Source organism: Emydura macquarii, unplaced genomic scaffold (assembly GCF_026122565.2).
Source record: "Emydura macquarii macquarii isolate MOO-44397 ecotype Brisbane River unplaced genomic scaffold, CSIRO-AGI_Emac_v2 contig_915, whole genome shotgun sequence".
NCBI lineage: Eukaryota > Metazoa > Chordata > Testudines > Chelidae > Emydura > Emydura macquarii.
In genome coordinates this window covers 1682225-1698129 of record NW_027131052.1, presented here as the reverse complement: position 1 = coordinate 1698129, position 15905 = coordinate 1682225, and the positions used below count along the sequence as shown (strand labels likewise).

Sequence of the window (15905 nt, the reverse complement as noted above, 5' to 3'; positions counted from 1 at the left end):
AAAATGCAGCTGGCTCTGGGGTGGAGGGTTATAGTTATCACGTCACACAACTCAGTGTACAACAGTCACTGAATACTTATGTTCAGACAAAGGATGCCAGGACCAACCAAGGTTCTCACAAAATGCGCCCTCGGATCTTCACTGTCTTCCCTGAGCAGGTGGAAGCTCAGGTAAACTTGCATCCAAAGGAAACGCAGACTGCTTGGGCAACAGCCTCTTTCTTGTGGAATGAAAGATGAAGGGCCAGATCCTGATCTGGCATAAATCCATGTAGCTTCATTGTTATGAATGGAACTAGGCCATTTACACCAGGTGAGGACTGGCCCAAAGGGTTCAGTCATTCCTGAATCTGTGCTGCCTGACAGTCTGGGTATTTCAAACCTGAAGCTTCGGTCTATTGAGCCAAAGGGACTTTGGCAAAGTTCATTTGCACAGCAAGGAGAACAGAGCACAATACACTGTTTATATACCGCCTTCCTTTTCGCCTTGCCCATTTTGTGAGTGAGGGGGATTTGATAGCAGCCTTCTACTACCTGAAGGGGGGCTCCAAAGAGGATGGAGTGAGGCTGTTCTCAGTGGTGGCAGATGACAGAGCAAGGAGCAACAGTCTCAAGTTGCAGTGGGGGAGGTCTAGGTTGGACATTAGGAAAAAGTTTTTGCCTAGGAGGGTGGTGAAGCACTGGAATGGGTTACCTAGGGAGGGGGTGGAATCTTCATCCTTAGAGGTTTTTAAGGTGACACTTGATAAAACCCTGGCGGGGATGATTTAGTTGGGGTTGGTCCCGCTTTGAGCAGGAGGTTGGAGTAGATGACCTCCTGCGGTCTCTTCCAACCTTCATCTTCTCTGATTCTATGATTTTGGGCAATCCACTGACTCCACTGTTACATACCTCTCTCCTCACAGAGCCCCATTTCCACATCTAATTTCCAAAAGCACAGTTTGCATAGGAGGCAATTCATGCAACATCTGATTGTTTTACATTAGCAAGAAAATAGTGAAGCTGGTGTCTGGGGCTACCTTCACCGTGCTTATCTGGCCACTACATGAGCCCTTTTATTTCATAACAATGAGAGAAAGGTAACAGTACCACATTGTCTCTTTAGAGAATTAACTGGTTCTGGATTTTATTATGTACTCCTGGGTATGAAACAAAAATAAAAATGTGTCCTCTGCTAAGATGGTCTCCAAAAACACCCCTAAACCCTAGCACTGGTGACTGATACTTAACAAAAGAAGTGTCACACAAATGGGAAAGCGAGGAAAAATTCTAACAACGATATCTTTATATATAAAACCTCAATGCAGCCTGAATGCAGAGCAGAATTTTGGAAAAGAGGAAGGTCAGGAAAGGGTCACACTTTTTTTTTTTTTTTTTAGCAGACGGCATATTTAGTTCGGGTTTTTTCCACATGCCCTGTATCTTTCTGAGCACTTGTACCTTGTCCTCTCCACATTGCTGCCCACAATGTCACCTGCAGAGAAGCAGCACACTTCTGTAATATGCCTTGAAGGCTCCTGCTATTGCCTCCGCACTGGATGCCTGAACAGTTGAAGAGCTACACAAGGTTATCAAACTGCCTGTTAGCTCCTTTCTTCTCAGGCTAGATAAAAGTTCAGTGTGACAGGCTCCCTACTCACCTGGGACTTTGACCTCTAAACTTGGTGCTAATAGAAGATGGAAATTAATTCTGAGGGAGCTTTAAAGAATCTGAACGTACAATTCACAGAGCTGCTTACCTCTCCAGGAGAGCTCACTTTAAAAATCACTTCAGTATGGCTTCAAAGGGAGCAGGAAAAGTTACTTTCTATTTACTGCTCCAGTTTTACTCCCTTCCTGCGTCTGGATGTGCTAATCCACAGAACCTGTTACCTAGCACGCTCACCTCAGGACAGGCCCTCCACTAAACCTGACAGACCTCAGATGAACAGAACTATGCGACACGAACCTTCTTCCCTCAAGTCCCAATTAAAACAGGTCTTTTGTCCAAAGCTGGCCTTCCCGTCGCAGCTGCAACCCAAACCTGGCAGCTCCGCGTGAAGGCAATTAACCTGTGGGACCCACCGACAGGATATCACTGAGGCAAAGAAAGCCATTTAACAAGCGTTAGACGGGGACCTGACTCTCAGCAGCACCTGCCAGGTGTCCACCTGCCAGCAGAGCCCAACAGAACAGCTGCAGCTCCTGTGACAGACCAGAGCGGCTTGGGCCTGACGTGGGCCTGCCAGGGCTAGGTTTCCCCAGAGAAACCCCCCCTCTGGGTGACTCCCCGGGCGCATCTCCGAATTCGGCCAGGTGCTGACACCCGCCCTGTGACTCTCCTTCCCCCAACCGCTCCAACGCGTCACAGACCCAGGGTCGGCCCTCAGGGCCACAGTGAGCAAAGCAAGCCCATCCCTCAGCCCCCAGAAGGGGAGAGGACAGGCAGCTCACGCCCCTCAGCCCGTTACCGCCCCGGCTGGCCTCTCAGCTAGGCCCAATATCCCCTCCCCCCATTACCTGACAGGGGCTGGCCTCTCAGCTAGGCCCAGGTATCCCCTCCCCCCACACCCTCCCCCCCTTACCTGACAGGGGCTGGCCTCTCAGCTAGGCCGATGTATCCCCTCCCCCACCCCCCATTACCTGACAGGGGCTGGCCTCTCAGCTAGGCCCAGGTATCCCCTCCCCCCACACCCTCCCCCCCATTACCTGACAGGGGCTGGGCTCTCAGCTAGGCCGAGGTATCCCCTCCCCCACCCCCCCATTACCTGACAGGGGCTGGCCTCTCAGCTAGGCCCAGGTATCCCCTCCCCCCATTACCTGACAGGGGCTAGCCTCTCAGCTAGGCCCCGGTGTCCCCTCCCCCATTACCTGACAGGGGCTGGCCTCTCAGCTAGGCCCCGGTGTCCCCTCCCCCCCATTACCTGACAGGGGTTGGCCTCTCAGCTAGGCCGAGGTATCCCCTCCCCCCACACCTCCCCCTCCCCCATTACCTGAGAGGGGCTGGCCTAGGCACCCCATTCGCAGCAGACTGGCCTGGGTGTCCCAGGGCATTGCTCCCTGCTAGGGAATAGGGGAGGCCACTGCTCCGGCCAGGCCCGGCCTAGCCCCAAGCTCCCGATCAAAGCCCCAGAGCCCAGCTCCCCTGACAGGGCTGGCAGAGAGGGGACCCCCTCCCGCCGGCCCTGCGGCTGCCGGGGGAACAGTGGCCAGTGGCATGCAGGGGGCACAGCAGCCGGCTGGAGAGAAGAGAAGCCGGAGCCGTGCCGGCCAGGCTCCCTGAAATCCACGAGCCAAGAGGTGGGCAGTTCCTCCTGGCGAACGTGTGCTCGGCTGTAGGGTGCTCCCCCCCCCACATCCGGACACGGCCCTGCTGAGCACCGGTTCTTGGGCACCCCACCTGCCGGCCAGTTTCTCCACCACGGTGACTGCTGCCACCCACTCCCTTCCCTGGTCTCACCCTCCACGTCCTTGGTGGCTCGGCCCCCTTCCAGATCCGAGCTCGGAAGAGATTCTGGCCCCCCCCAGGCTCACCTTCCACACCCTCAGCCTTGCAGGCCCCGGCTCAGGACTGCCCTGTGCCCGAGAGACCCGTCCCGAGACAGCTCAGCGCCACCGCCGCTCCCCCACGTGCACAGCGTGACTAAGTGCGCCCTACACTTGCCTTTCAGGTGCTGGCAGCTAAGCCCCATCACAGCCCCTCTTGGGAAGGGCCTGGAGAGGAAGACAGGCAGCTCGGCGTGAGCTGGGAGACGGGCCCGGGGAAAGGCTCTGCCATCCAAGTGGCGGCTGTGTGAAGTAGCAGGGAGCCCTCCAGGGAGAAGGTAGGCCTGGACCCAAGGAGGGCAGAAAAGTACCACAAAACCCTGCGGGGAGAAGGTAGGCCCAGAACATGGAGGCGGAAGCTCTAACCCAGCGGTTTGCAAACTTTCTGAGCTGAGCAACCCTTCCGCTGTCCCTTTTGAGTTGCAATATTTGGCTGTGGCCCCCTCCATACCTGCCCCTCCTCCCTCGCGTTCACAGGCTGGGGGAAGGCACATGCGATGGTCTTTGGGGGCAGAGCCAGCGCTGGGCACAGAGGCATTGACACCGACCCCCAGGCTGGGTGGCCTGCTGAGGTGAGTCGGGGGTGGAGATGGTGCTCCCTCTGGAAACCCCATTGCCCTGGACTACGGCCAAGGCCTGACACCCAAGCCGCCCAGACCTAGGACCAAGGCCAAAGCCTGAGCCACCTGGTGTCACCGCTCGGCCCCCCTGCATGTTCCTCCACACCCCCCTCAGGGGCGCAACCCGCAGTTTGAAAACCTGCCCTAACATGGTGAGCCCCAGGAGGGTGCTAGTCGGCTCCACCAAGGGCAGTGTCACAGGGCTGCTCGGTCTCTGCCCGCTGTGCTACGCTGCCTGGTCTGTTTCTTGATCTGCAAACGCACACCAGGTTGTTACCCTTTCACCACAGGTGTATTTATTCATCACTTACCAAGTAGAACAGAACAAATTGCCAGTTTATAGCAAGAGCTATCCATAGAGCCTTCTCTCCTCAGCCGAGGCTCACCCTCTGTGCTTCCCCCATTCCTCCCACTTACTGAGCCAATTGCCTCATTTATGCAACACAGAATGGACTCTGGTAATCCCAGAATGGGAGGACAGGAGTTTGAACTGATTGGTCAAAACTGAAGACACAATTTCAGGGATGTAAAATTGCCCCAAACCAACTGGCTGCGCCACAGCTGTCCCAGGCAGCTCAGGGGTAAGTGCAGAGTCGTACAATAACAGAAATGAGAGCGATGAACATAGTCGTGTAGCTCACCTTAAATGTCTGGACAAGCAGCCTGAACTAGTAGCAGAATGCAAGGGAAAGCCAATGGAGGGCTTCCAAGGAGAGAGAGGTGATGAGAATGTAGAAGAGGTGGTGAACAAAAAGAGGCTGAACAAAAACTACTCAACATTTATTAGTGTCTCAATAGTCAGGTGTTGTCTCCAGAGCCCTCCCCCATGGCTTGTAACGGCCTTGAAGACATACTGCCTCAGATCCCCTCCACACCTGAGGCCCAAGAACAATGCAGAGTCTTTAAAAACAATATTCTCTCTTAATTAGAACTAGTTTTTCTCATTTATCAGCTCCCCTTTTAGATTCAGGGTTTCACAGCCTTTCTTCTTGGGCCTGTGTTCTTCTGGTCTTGGCCTTCCTAACCCATAAACTCTCTTCACAGCCCTCCTTCATGGGGCCTGTGCACTTTCTGTGCAAGCCTCCCTGGCCCTTAGACTCTCCTCTCAGGTGCCGGGTGTTTCACAGTCCTATTTATAGGGGACTGTGTCCTAGCTGACTACTACTTCTCTCTGGGCTCTCTTCTTTCCCTTGACTGGGCATGGAGCCTCCTTTTGATTCATCCACCCAAGTGAGCTAATCAGTCTCTTGATCCTCACCAGGTGAGTTGAATAAACCCAAACCCCCACGTGTGCTGGGTGGGAGAAAGGAGAGCCTTGACCCACCTCCTTAAAGGAACAATGCTCTGGGATGGCCCTATACCATCCCTCTCCCAGATGCTAACAGCTCCCTGGGCCCTTCTTCCTCTGTCTGACTACTTCAGTCATTTTTCTGGTCTTCATCCATTTTCTCTGGACACATGAAACAGGGTAACCAGCCTCCCAAACAATCTCCTCTGACCTTAAGGCTAGTACCCCGTTCAACAGCAAACAAGATTGAGTGTGTTTTACTGGGAAAAGAAGTTTGGTAGTAAAGTTTCACCACAGCAGCATGTGTTGGGTGGCTGTATGCTACGAACAGAGGATTCTTCTGCCCTTTTCAATATGGGAGTGTCAGGAATATTCTAGCTGCAAAGAAATAATTGAAATTATGGCAATCAATGATAGGATAGTTCTTGTGAGGTGTGGCTCATTCACTGACTTTCAGGGGCTGGAAGCAGTACATTGGGCTACCTTACCATCTCAATTTGATTAATTGATTAAGCTTATTGGTTTCATGCAGATGGACACAGCATTATCCCATTGAAGAGCAGAGTCTTTCTGCCATTTCTTGTGGACTTTCAGGATACAGATAATAAAGGGGAAACTGAGTCATTGTCTTACAGAGTGGACGAAGCTCTGCTTTACAGATTGAGGTTTCCATTTTGAATTGCATAGACTCTGGGATATTTTCCCAAGCACGATCAGAACTAAATACACTGCATGGAATAGTCCCTGGGTATACTGAGATGTTTCATGTAATACACCAAAAAGTTTGCTATAAACTGCAGAGAGAAGATTTTGCTTTACTGAAGAGACAATGTGTCTGTTCTATTAGCACTATTCGACTGTAAAACATGAACAGGAATATAGGCACCTAATGACAGTGACTGATACACCCCAGCATTTCAGTCATTTAGAAATGGATGGCACATACCGCTGGAGAAGAGACTAAGGAATAAACCTACCTTGGCCTCTGGTGGAGTAGGCTAGATGTACACAGCATGGTGTTCCCAGCTCTAATTTCTATGACTCTTAAATACAGGCTCCCCCCTCAGCAACCCATGTGGCTCATTCAGGAATGGTACGGACTCTATCAGAGCAGTCATCAACTTCACAAAAAAGATGGTTTGGAGAAATCATAGTCTGTATCAGCTGAATGTAGTGTAACAGGGCAATGTCCACCACTGATGGGCGTCTCCAGTTTGCTGATGGGAGCTTTGCCACCAACTGCCAGTACCCAGCATTCATTGCCTGAGGGATCCTTGCTCATGAACTGTGCCCTGAGGCTTAGGGAAAAAGCTGGCTGGAAAAAAGCCAAATAAAGAACTTTACTGAAAACACCGGCGTTTACATTTCCTTATTCTTTACAAGGGAATATTCAGCTGCCTCTCCGCCAAAATTTGGGGCCAAAATCTTACTGTCTACTCTGTGGGTTTATTACATCCGTGATTGTGATCATCTGCAGTTTCCTTCGCTGATGAAACAGAATGATATGACCTAGGTTTGACACCAAGCACAGGAAAACAAAATGCCAAATAAGGACTCAGTAGGTTGACAAATGGCTACACAAAAGAGAAGTATAAACTAGCAGAAAATATCCGACGAAGGGATTTCTGCCCATAAAAGCTTATGCCCAAAGAAATTTATTAGTCTTTCAGGTGCCACAGGTCTCCCACTGTTTTAGCAGAAAACAGCGATCTGAAATTATCTGCTCAATATGCAATGGCAGTCAAAAAAGCTAACAATATTAGGAACAATTCAGAAAGAGGAGATAGCAAGAGAAAATATTATAATACGATATAAATTCATGGTACACCCACACCTTCAATACTGCATGCAGTTTTGGTCACACACCCATCTCAAAAAACATATTCGAGTTGGAAAAGCTACAGAGAAGGGAAACAGAAATGTTGAGGGCTATGGAACAGCTTCCATACAAAGAGAAATTAAAAAGACTGGGTCTGTTCAGCATGGAAGAGAGATGACTGAATAGGGGATATGATAGAGGTTTATAAAATCATGAATGGCATGGAGAAAGTGAATAGGAAAGTGTTATTTACCCCTTCACATAACACAAGACCCAGGGGTCACACAATGAAATTAATAGACAGCAGATTTAAAAACAAACAGAAGGAAGTATTTCGTCCCACAATGCAGAGTCAACCTGTGGAACTCGTTGCTAGGGGATGTTGTGAAGGCCAAAAGCATAGCAGGGTTGAAAAAAGAATGAGAGAAGTTCATGGAGGATAGGCCCATCAATGACTAAAATGGTCAGGGAGACCACCTGTGCTCTGGGTGTCCCTAAAAATCTGACTGCCAGAAGCTGGGATTGGACAACGGGATGAATCACTCAGTAATTCCCCTGTTCTATTCATTCTCTCTGAAGCATCTGGCATATTGGAAGACAGGGTCCTGGGCTAGATGGACTACCTGTCTGACCCAATATGGCCGTTCTAAGGACCATTTTTAGTTCTGGCTTAAATCAGAATGGACTTTTCAGCATCAGCTGTAGCCACTGCAACAGAACTCGAATGCTTCCCTGCCCCCTCTTTTCTCCTTATACAGTAGAGCCTCAGAGTTACGAACTGACCGGTCAACCACACACCTCACTTGGAACTGGAAGGACGCAAACAGGCAGCACTAGAGACCCTAAAAAAAGCAAACACAGTACAGTGCTGAGTTAAACTACTAAAAGTAATAATAAAGGGCAAGTTTGAAAAAAAGATTTGATAAGGTAAAGAAACTGTTTCTGTGCTTGTTTCATTTAAATTAAGAAGGTTAAAAGCAGCATTTTTCATCTGCATAGTAAAGTTTCAAAGCTGTATTATATTATATATCAATATTCAGCTGTAAACTTTTGAACGGACGACTGTAACATTTTGTTCAGAGTTAGGAACAACCTCCATTTCTGAGGTACTAGTGTATATAAAGAATCCAGGCTGAGAGCTAGAAAAAACAGGTCAAATGGCTTTAGGACTGAGGCTTCTGAAGGCTGCAGATAGACTTATTAAAGATGAATAGAAAACAGAAGGGGGACTCAGAGAAAGATTCCCTCTAGGAAAGAGAAAGGAGCCATTCAGAGCCCTCCTCAGGCATGTAAACCAGCTATTGCCCTGTGATTCTGGTGTACCCTTCCATTGGCCTGCTCGGCAGATTGTGCATGCACAGACATCATAGACAATAGATGGAAGCCTTCCTATACGTGGTACATTAGACAGTGAATGATGAGCCATACTTTAATAGCTTCTAGATATGCCTAGCACAGTACTAAGCCCTTTTTCTCTGCCTGTTGATCAATTACACGGAAGCCACCTTAAAAAAAAAAAGAGTCAAATCTTTCAGTCTAGCTATGTAAAAACTGGAGATGCAAGACAAGTTCCCTCCTGGTATGAGCCCCAGAAGTTGACAGCTGTGTGTGCAGACTCCCTGCACAACTGCTCTAATGAGCTCTGGGGAATACTACAGGATGCAATGGCCTGACACAGCCTAGTATGTTGTGTGTGAACATATAAAAGTTGCAAGGAAATGAACAGGAATCAGATCTTAGAACCTTTCCTGTGAGGGAGTGTCAGTTTAGGGGAGACTGGCTGGAGTGGCAGCAACATTCCCGACTCATCAAGTGAGCAGATTAACGGCTGAAGTGCTCATTCTAACAGTTGAACTGCTCCTCTCAAGGAGTGGCGAGACAAGGTGCATGAGGTAATATCTTTTACTGGACCAACTTCTGTGACTAGCAGGCTAGGCTAAGGCTCCGACTGCAGCAGCTTCTTCAGTTCCTGAAGACACAGACTGCTGGTAAGAGAATCTGTGTGATGGGTTTAATCAGGGACATGATTCGTTTATAGCCCAGTGCAGTTTTAGTTGGGCCTTTCCTGAGAGTTACTTTATTATTTTTTAGCCCAGTCCAATTTTCCTTTCTAACTTCTGTTTCTTTATAGCCCTTATCTAGGGACTCTGTAAATGATTCATCTCTCTTTACCCTTCCTGTTGGAGGCTGTTTTAAATAAGCTACCAGTAGGAAAGCACAAAAGGTGGGGAGAGTTGTGGGGGGGTTGGTGTGTGAATTTAAGATCTGCTGTGGCAAATTGAGCTGACTACCTTGACGGCTGAAGTCCTCTGCTGACAGGAAGCATGGCTTAAGTGCTGAGGGTTCTATTCTCAGCACTATTGGTGAAGTTGCTTCCCCACTCTGCATGTTGTTCCCGCCTGTTGTATCCCACAGCGATAACATCCAGCTTCATTCATTAATAGCTATATAGTGCCCTGAGGTCATTGGACCAAGGGTCTGCAGAAGGTGGTAGCTAGGTCTTGCTGCGTCTACAGGATTAGGTCGATGTAATGACATCGCACAAGGCACAACATTTTTCACAGCCCTGAGTGATGTAGCTGGGTTGATCTAACTTGTAGGTGTAAACCAGGCCCGAGTCTGCCAACATGGGGCCAGGAGACTTAATAAAAATTCCAGAGAATGGGAAGATAGTTAAGGAACAAAGCAAGGGAAAAAAAAGATGGAGAAAAGGCAAAAAGAAAATTCACTAAAATACTATTCCTCTACTCAGTAAGGGAGAGTCAAACATAAATATCTGATCTTTTCGTGAGGCAAATAACCCTCCTTCACTCAAAGCATGGCCCATGGTTATGACATTTACATTTGACTCAGACACACAGGATACGTCTACAGGTATTAAGAGAACTGGCAAGTCCAGTTAGCTCTTCGCATCCATTCAGATCCATTCTCTCTTCAGTAAAAGTATCACACGCACTTGAAAAGCTATTTAGCTCGTGAAAAGCTCCAAAAACACTGGCTTAAGTACAGATGTCAGAGGCTTCAAGTCCACAGCTATAGGACAAGGATATAAAGTTTCTAGCTCAGCCAAAGTTCCTGTGTTTCTCTGGCAAAAGGAAAACCACAAATTAGGGAGTGTTCCAGACTTATGAGAAAGCCAAGAAACAAAGCAAGAAGATGGACAGACTGTTCCATACAAATGTATTATAAAGCAACCATCCCACCACTGGTTTACATGATTCTAAGGCTGGTTTGCAGCGTGGCCTTGTGGACAAAGCATGATACTGGGGCTCAGGATACCTGAGTTCTATTTCTGGCTCTGCCAATGTCCTGCTGTGTGATTTTTGGCAAGTCACTTCTCTATGTCTCAGTTTCCCCATCTGTAAAATGGGGGTAATGGTACCTACCTCTTTTGTAAAATGCTTTGAGATCGACTGATGAAAAGTGCTCCATGGCGTGGTCTTCACTGTAGTGTTTAGCCCAATGTATAACTGGACTGTTGTTCCTAACCCAACTCCTGTCCACACAAAGATTTGTAGGTCAAGGTAAATGATGCTTTAAACTCGAGTTGGCCCATCGCGGGGTAGGTTGAAGATCAAGTGGTGCTGACGATTGAGCTAGTAATAAAATGGGGATGCAACTGCAAGCTAAAGCTCAGGTTAGCACAATGCATCAGATGCTCATCCAATCATTTGGGCTTCTCTTCACTACAATAGTTCACTCTAGTTAGTACATTCCAATTAGTCACATTGTGAAAACACTGGCGTGACACAGTGATTTGATTAATAGCACAGAGTGATTGAAAATGAATTTGCAAACCACTTGAATGCTTCTTCGTTCTCAGCAGGGGTGAGTGCTGCACTTTCATTTATTGGGCTTTGCTTGGGTAAGTTTGGAAGTGGTTAAGGTGATTCCATTGAAACTGCCTGACAGAAGGATCCATCAGGACTTGGGAGGCAGCTTTTTTTTCTGTTTTTAATCTGTTGAGAAGGATGAAAGTCTCAGGGAAGGAGAACATCAAACTGGAGCGGAGGGAAACGACCCGATAGCTGGGATCCTCCTTCCAGCTGATGTCATGGAATCCTCTCACACTGAGGATACCTCTCCGGGGCAGGAAACGCCAGTGATTAGGAACAGACAGATAATAGTAATGGGGGGCTCGCTCATTATAAACACAGATAGCTCAATAATAAGGGGAATTTCAACTATCCCCATATTGACTGAGTACATGTCACCTCAGGATAGGATGCAGAGATAAAGTTTCTTGACACCTTAAATAAATGCATCTTGGGGCAGTCAGTTCTGGAACCCACAAAAGGAGGGAGAATTCTTGATTTAATCCTAAGTGGAGCAAAAGATGTGGTCCAAGAGGTGCATATAGCTGAACCACTTGGTAATAGTGAGCATAATATAATAAAATTTAACATCCCTGTGGGGGAGGGAGGAACCAAAGCAGCCCATCACAGTAGCATTTCATTTCAGAAAGGGGAACTACACAAAAATGAAGAAGTTAGTTAAACAGAAATTAAAATGTATAGCATCAAAAGTGAAATCCCTGCAACCTGCATGGAAACAGACACCATAGTAGAGGTTCAATTTAAACGTATAGCCAAATTAAAAAATAGTGTAAGGACCAAAAAAGTACCACCATGGCTAAATAATGAAGTAAAAGAAGCAGTTGGAGGCAAAAAGGCATCCTTTAAATGTGGAAGTTAAATCCTGTTGAGGAAAATAGAATGGAGCATAAACTCTGGCAAGTGAAGTGTAAACATATAATCAGGAAGGCCAAAAAGGGATTTGAAGAACAGCTAGCCACAGACTCAAAAAGTAACAGCAAAAAGTTTTTTAAGTACCTCAGAAGCAGGAAGTCTGCTAAACAACCAGTGGGGCCACTGGACGAGCGAGATGCTAAAGCAGCACTCAAGGAAGATAAGGCTCTGGAGGAGAAACTAAATGAATGATTTGCATTGATCTTCACGTCTGAGTATGTGAGGGAGATCCCCAAACCTAAGCCATTCTTTTTAGGTGACAAATCTGAGGAATTGTCCCAGATTGAGATGTCACTAGAGGAGATTTTGGAACAAATTGATAAATTAAATAATAAGTCACAAGAACCAGATGGTATCCACCCAAGTGTTCTGAAGGAACTCATGTGAAATTGCAGAACTACTGACTGTGGTATGTAACCTATCATTTAAATCAGCTTCTGTACCAGATGACTGGAGGATAGCTAACGTGAGGCTAATTTTTTAAAAAAGACTAGAGAGACAATCCCAGCAATTACAAGCCAGTTAGCCTAACTTCACTATCAGGCAGATTGGTTCAAACTGATCAGACACACAGATCCATCCTTAGAGGTCTTTAAGTTGCGGCTTGACAAAACCCTGGCTGGGATGATTTAGTTGGAGTTGGTCCTGCTTTGAGCAGGGGGTTGGACTAGATACCTCCTGAGGTCCCTTCGAACCCCATGATTCTGTGATTCTATGATAGATGAATACGATTTGTTGGGGAAGAGTCAACAAGGTTTGTGTAAAGGGAAATCACACCCCACCAATTCCTTGTGGAGAACTTGAAGCACTAAAGAGACCAAATGAGCTTTGAACAGGTGGCATCATAGGCAAAAGCAGAGAAGTGACTGCTGCTAAAAGATAATTTATTAAAGACTGTACTATCATTTCCTAAAACAATGGCACAGACAATGATTAAAAATCATAACAATAGCTTGGAGTTTTGAAGATCGTTATTATAATACATCTGTAGACAATAATAAAGCAGGTATGCAATCTCAGAGTGCTCTACAAGCAGGCCTGTGAAGTACAAGATTCATATCATACAGCTGTACAAATGTCAGAGAAAAATAGAAAATAAAATACAAAAGGAATCACCCAATACGCAGTCCTTTCCTTTATTGACAGTGTTACAATACATTGTGTGCAAGGACTGGCTCATTCCACCTTCTCTGAGTGTGACAGCACCCATTTGGCTGTAAATAGGAAGGAAAAGAAATCTCAAGTACAAATCCTAATCTTTGTCTCCCTGTCTAAGACATTTCAGTTAAAAGCCAGTCCTGATGTCCCTGTAATCATTTTTGCCCAGGACTTCTCATGTTACAAAAAACAAATTGGACACTCCTTTAATCTAGTGCAAAAATATTTCCTGTCGTGACGTGAATTCACAGAATGACGGACAATCATACCTATGCAAACCATCCTCTGCGCTGCCAAAAGCACTTCATGAACAAGAGAGAGAAGCCCCTCCCCAACCTGTGCTGTGTGAGTGAACAGAGTGCTTTCTGAAGGGCACATGCTGTGTCTGCCCCCGACAGGCCATTGCGTCAGGGTATAGAGAAAGGAATGCTCAGCTACTCCACAGAAACAAATGCTGTTGATATCTTGTAAATATTGAACGACCAACTCAAACCCAAACCCTCTGTTTGCGCTACATGTCAAAAACCTAGTAACAGTACAGGGTTGAAGTTAAAAACAACATATAGCAGCCATTTAATCTATCACCACCATAGTGCTTGTTTCATGGGTCAGAGGTGCCCAGGATGTGGCTCGTGGAGTCGAGCAGCCTGCGACAGCGCTCAATTTAACAGAGATATGGCTGCACCAACTAATTAAACCATGGGGTCAGCTGTGGTCTGCTGCTGGTTAGTTGTCTTTGCAGCTCTCAAATGGGCAAAGGCTTGGACATCTGGGCTCTTGACCTGCTTGTCCTGACCCACTCATGGCAGCATGATCTTGGTCACACATTCATACTTCATTCTATCTGCATATTCTAAAAAATAGGCAGTATTTTTAAGCTGATGCTGAGGTGTCCGTGTGTCATGTTGGAATGTACTAGTATTACCTAAACATCATCATCCTTTGGCAGCTCTACAGTATGCGGAACAACTGTGCTTTTCTAACAACCAAAATCATCGTTCTCCTCCCAATACACGTTTGGGTGGTTGCTTCGTGGTTTGATTCTGAAGACATTTAATGTCTGCCAATTACAGAAGATAAAATCACAGTGCTCCATATCAACACAACCTAGTGTGCCCAGCCCAGATATATAACCATTTTGAACAAAGCACAATCTGTATCTTAAATAAAATGTGTGTCCCATTCTCTATGATGCCTTACCCAGCCACTAAAAAATAAATAATTCACATCAGATTGGTGGATTTGTTTCCTGTTCGGCACGTGCGCTATTGGAGCTAACACAGACTAACTGAAAAACCTTTTGTAATTAGTAAAAGAAAATTGTTGAACACTTGCACATATTGGCACAAGGAAAATAAGAGCGGGAACATTACAGAGCTCAGCTCAGGTGCCTTCCTCCGTGCAGCGGGACTCAGATTTCAACTTTACAAACTCTCTGGCCACTTCATCATTGGCTCGTTGAGAAAGAATCCTTAGGACTGTTAGCCCCGTCTCATCCATGTGAATCCTGCGCCCTAGTGGGCACCAGCAAGCACAGCTTCCTTTGTCCGCGATATCTCTAAGCTGCATCACCGCTATCCCCAGGACCCGATCTTCACGAGCAAAGCAGTAATCCTTCACACAGACCTGGAGCTCATAAGCATCTGGGCCATCTTCATTCCCCAATATGCTGAAAATGACACGTACAGTTATTCAGATTAAAGCAGAAAGCATATAGTCTCCATAGATCCCTTTGCAACAGAGGAATGCTGTTAAAAATATTATCTAGCCACATTTGTCTAGTGAGAGACATGCCAATTAGGCAGGGAACACCTCCTGGAGCTGTCACACCAGGAATATTCTATCGCTCTGTGCACGTTTCAGGGCTCTGAGCCTGCCATAGAAACTTCACTACCAAAGCAAACCTTCATCAAAGCAGAACATTGTAAAGGTGCTCCGCAAAGAAAACAAAATGGGCCATTATTTGTTTCTTTATGAGGGATTAAGACAACCCGACTTCTTCTTTTGAAGACATTTTTCACCTTTTTGCTTGTTTTTCACATTAGAAATTCAGGTTCTGTTTAGCCTGGAACCTGCTCTGATAACTGGAGAGCTAGTGAGTGAAATGATGATGTCACGAGAGTCAAGAGAATGAAATTTGATCTATGGGGAGGAGAAGGGATTTTCAGTCAGACTGTTGAAAACACTGGTTTTTGTTTTGGTTGTGACTCTCACAAAGTCACATTTTGGAGAAAAGCAGCCCTTGTTACAGATACAACACCTTCAGTGAAGGTGCGAGCTAAGAACACACATCCCAGAGACTCCTCCCAACTAGCCCTCCAGCAAAACAAGGGATTTAAGCTTCTCAATATTTTTAAGGTTAAAAAAAAATCAGAGCAGCAAAAAAATGACCAAATGAATTTTTTTTTCCAAACCCTTTGCAGGTGACATTTAACCTCTCTCATTCTGACTACAGAGCTGCATGAGGACCAGCCTACGGCTCTGTTTCTAAGGTCTTCAGAGCACAGGGCCCTTGGCATTGATGAAAGGCCAGTTGAGAAGGTCAATATTCAGTGTTCAGATCTGCTGCATTTCTAGCCATGGGAGAAGATTGGTATCCTTGGAAACTGGTTTGGAGGGCAATTTGTCCCATGCGGCAAGTAAAGATGGAAACTAATGGGCAGAGTTTTGCTAGCACATGAGGAAATTTCAGCCTCAACTCTACCAACAAAAGAGATGAATCTCATTAAAATAACGGATCATAATAAA

The 15905-nt window shown here is 46.6% G+C and overlaps 1 protein-coding gene across 4 annotated transcripts in view; it reads right to left on the bottom strand.

Annotated features, from left to right (window-relative positions):
- Positions 1-12866: 12866 nt before the first annotated feature.
- The window catches only part of UNC13B (unc-13 homolog B), a 410138-nt gene continuing 407099 nt past the window's right edge, over positions 12867-15905 (bottom strand). For all 4 annotated transcript variants that reach the window (XM_067543563.1, XM_067543564.1, XM_067543562.1 and 1 more), the window contains one exon: positions 12867-14826. In XM_067543563.1, the coding sequence (XP_067399664.1) occupies positions 14541-14826 (286 nt within the window). In that variant the 3' untranslated portion in view covers positions 12867-14540. The remainder of the gene's footprint in view (positions 14827-15905) is intronic.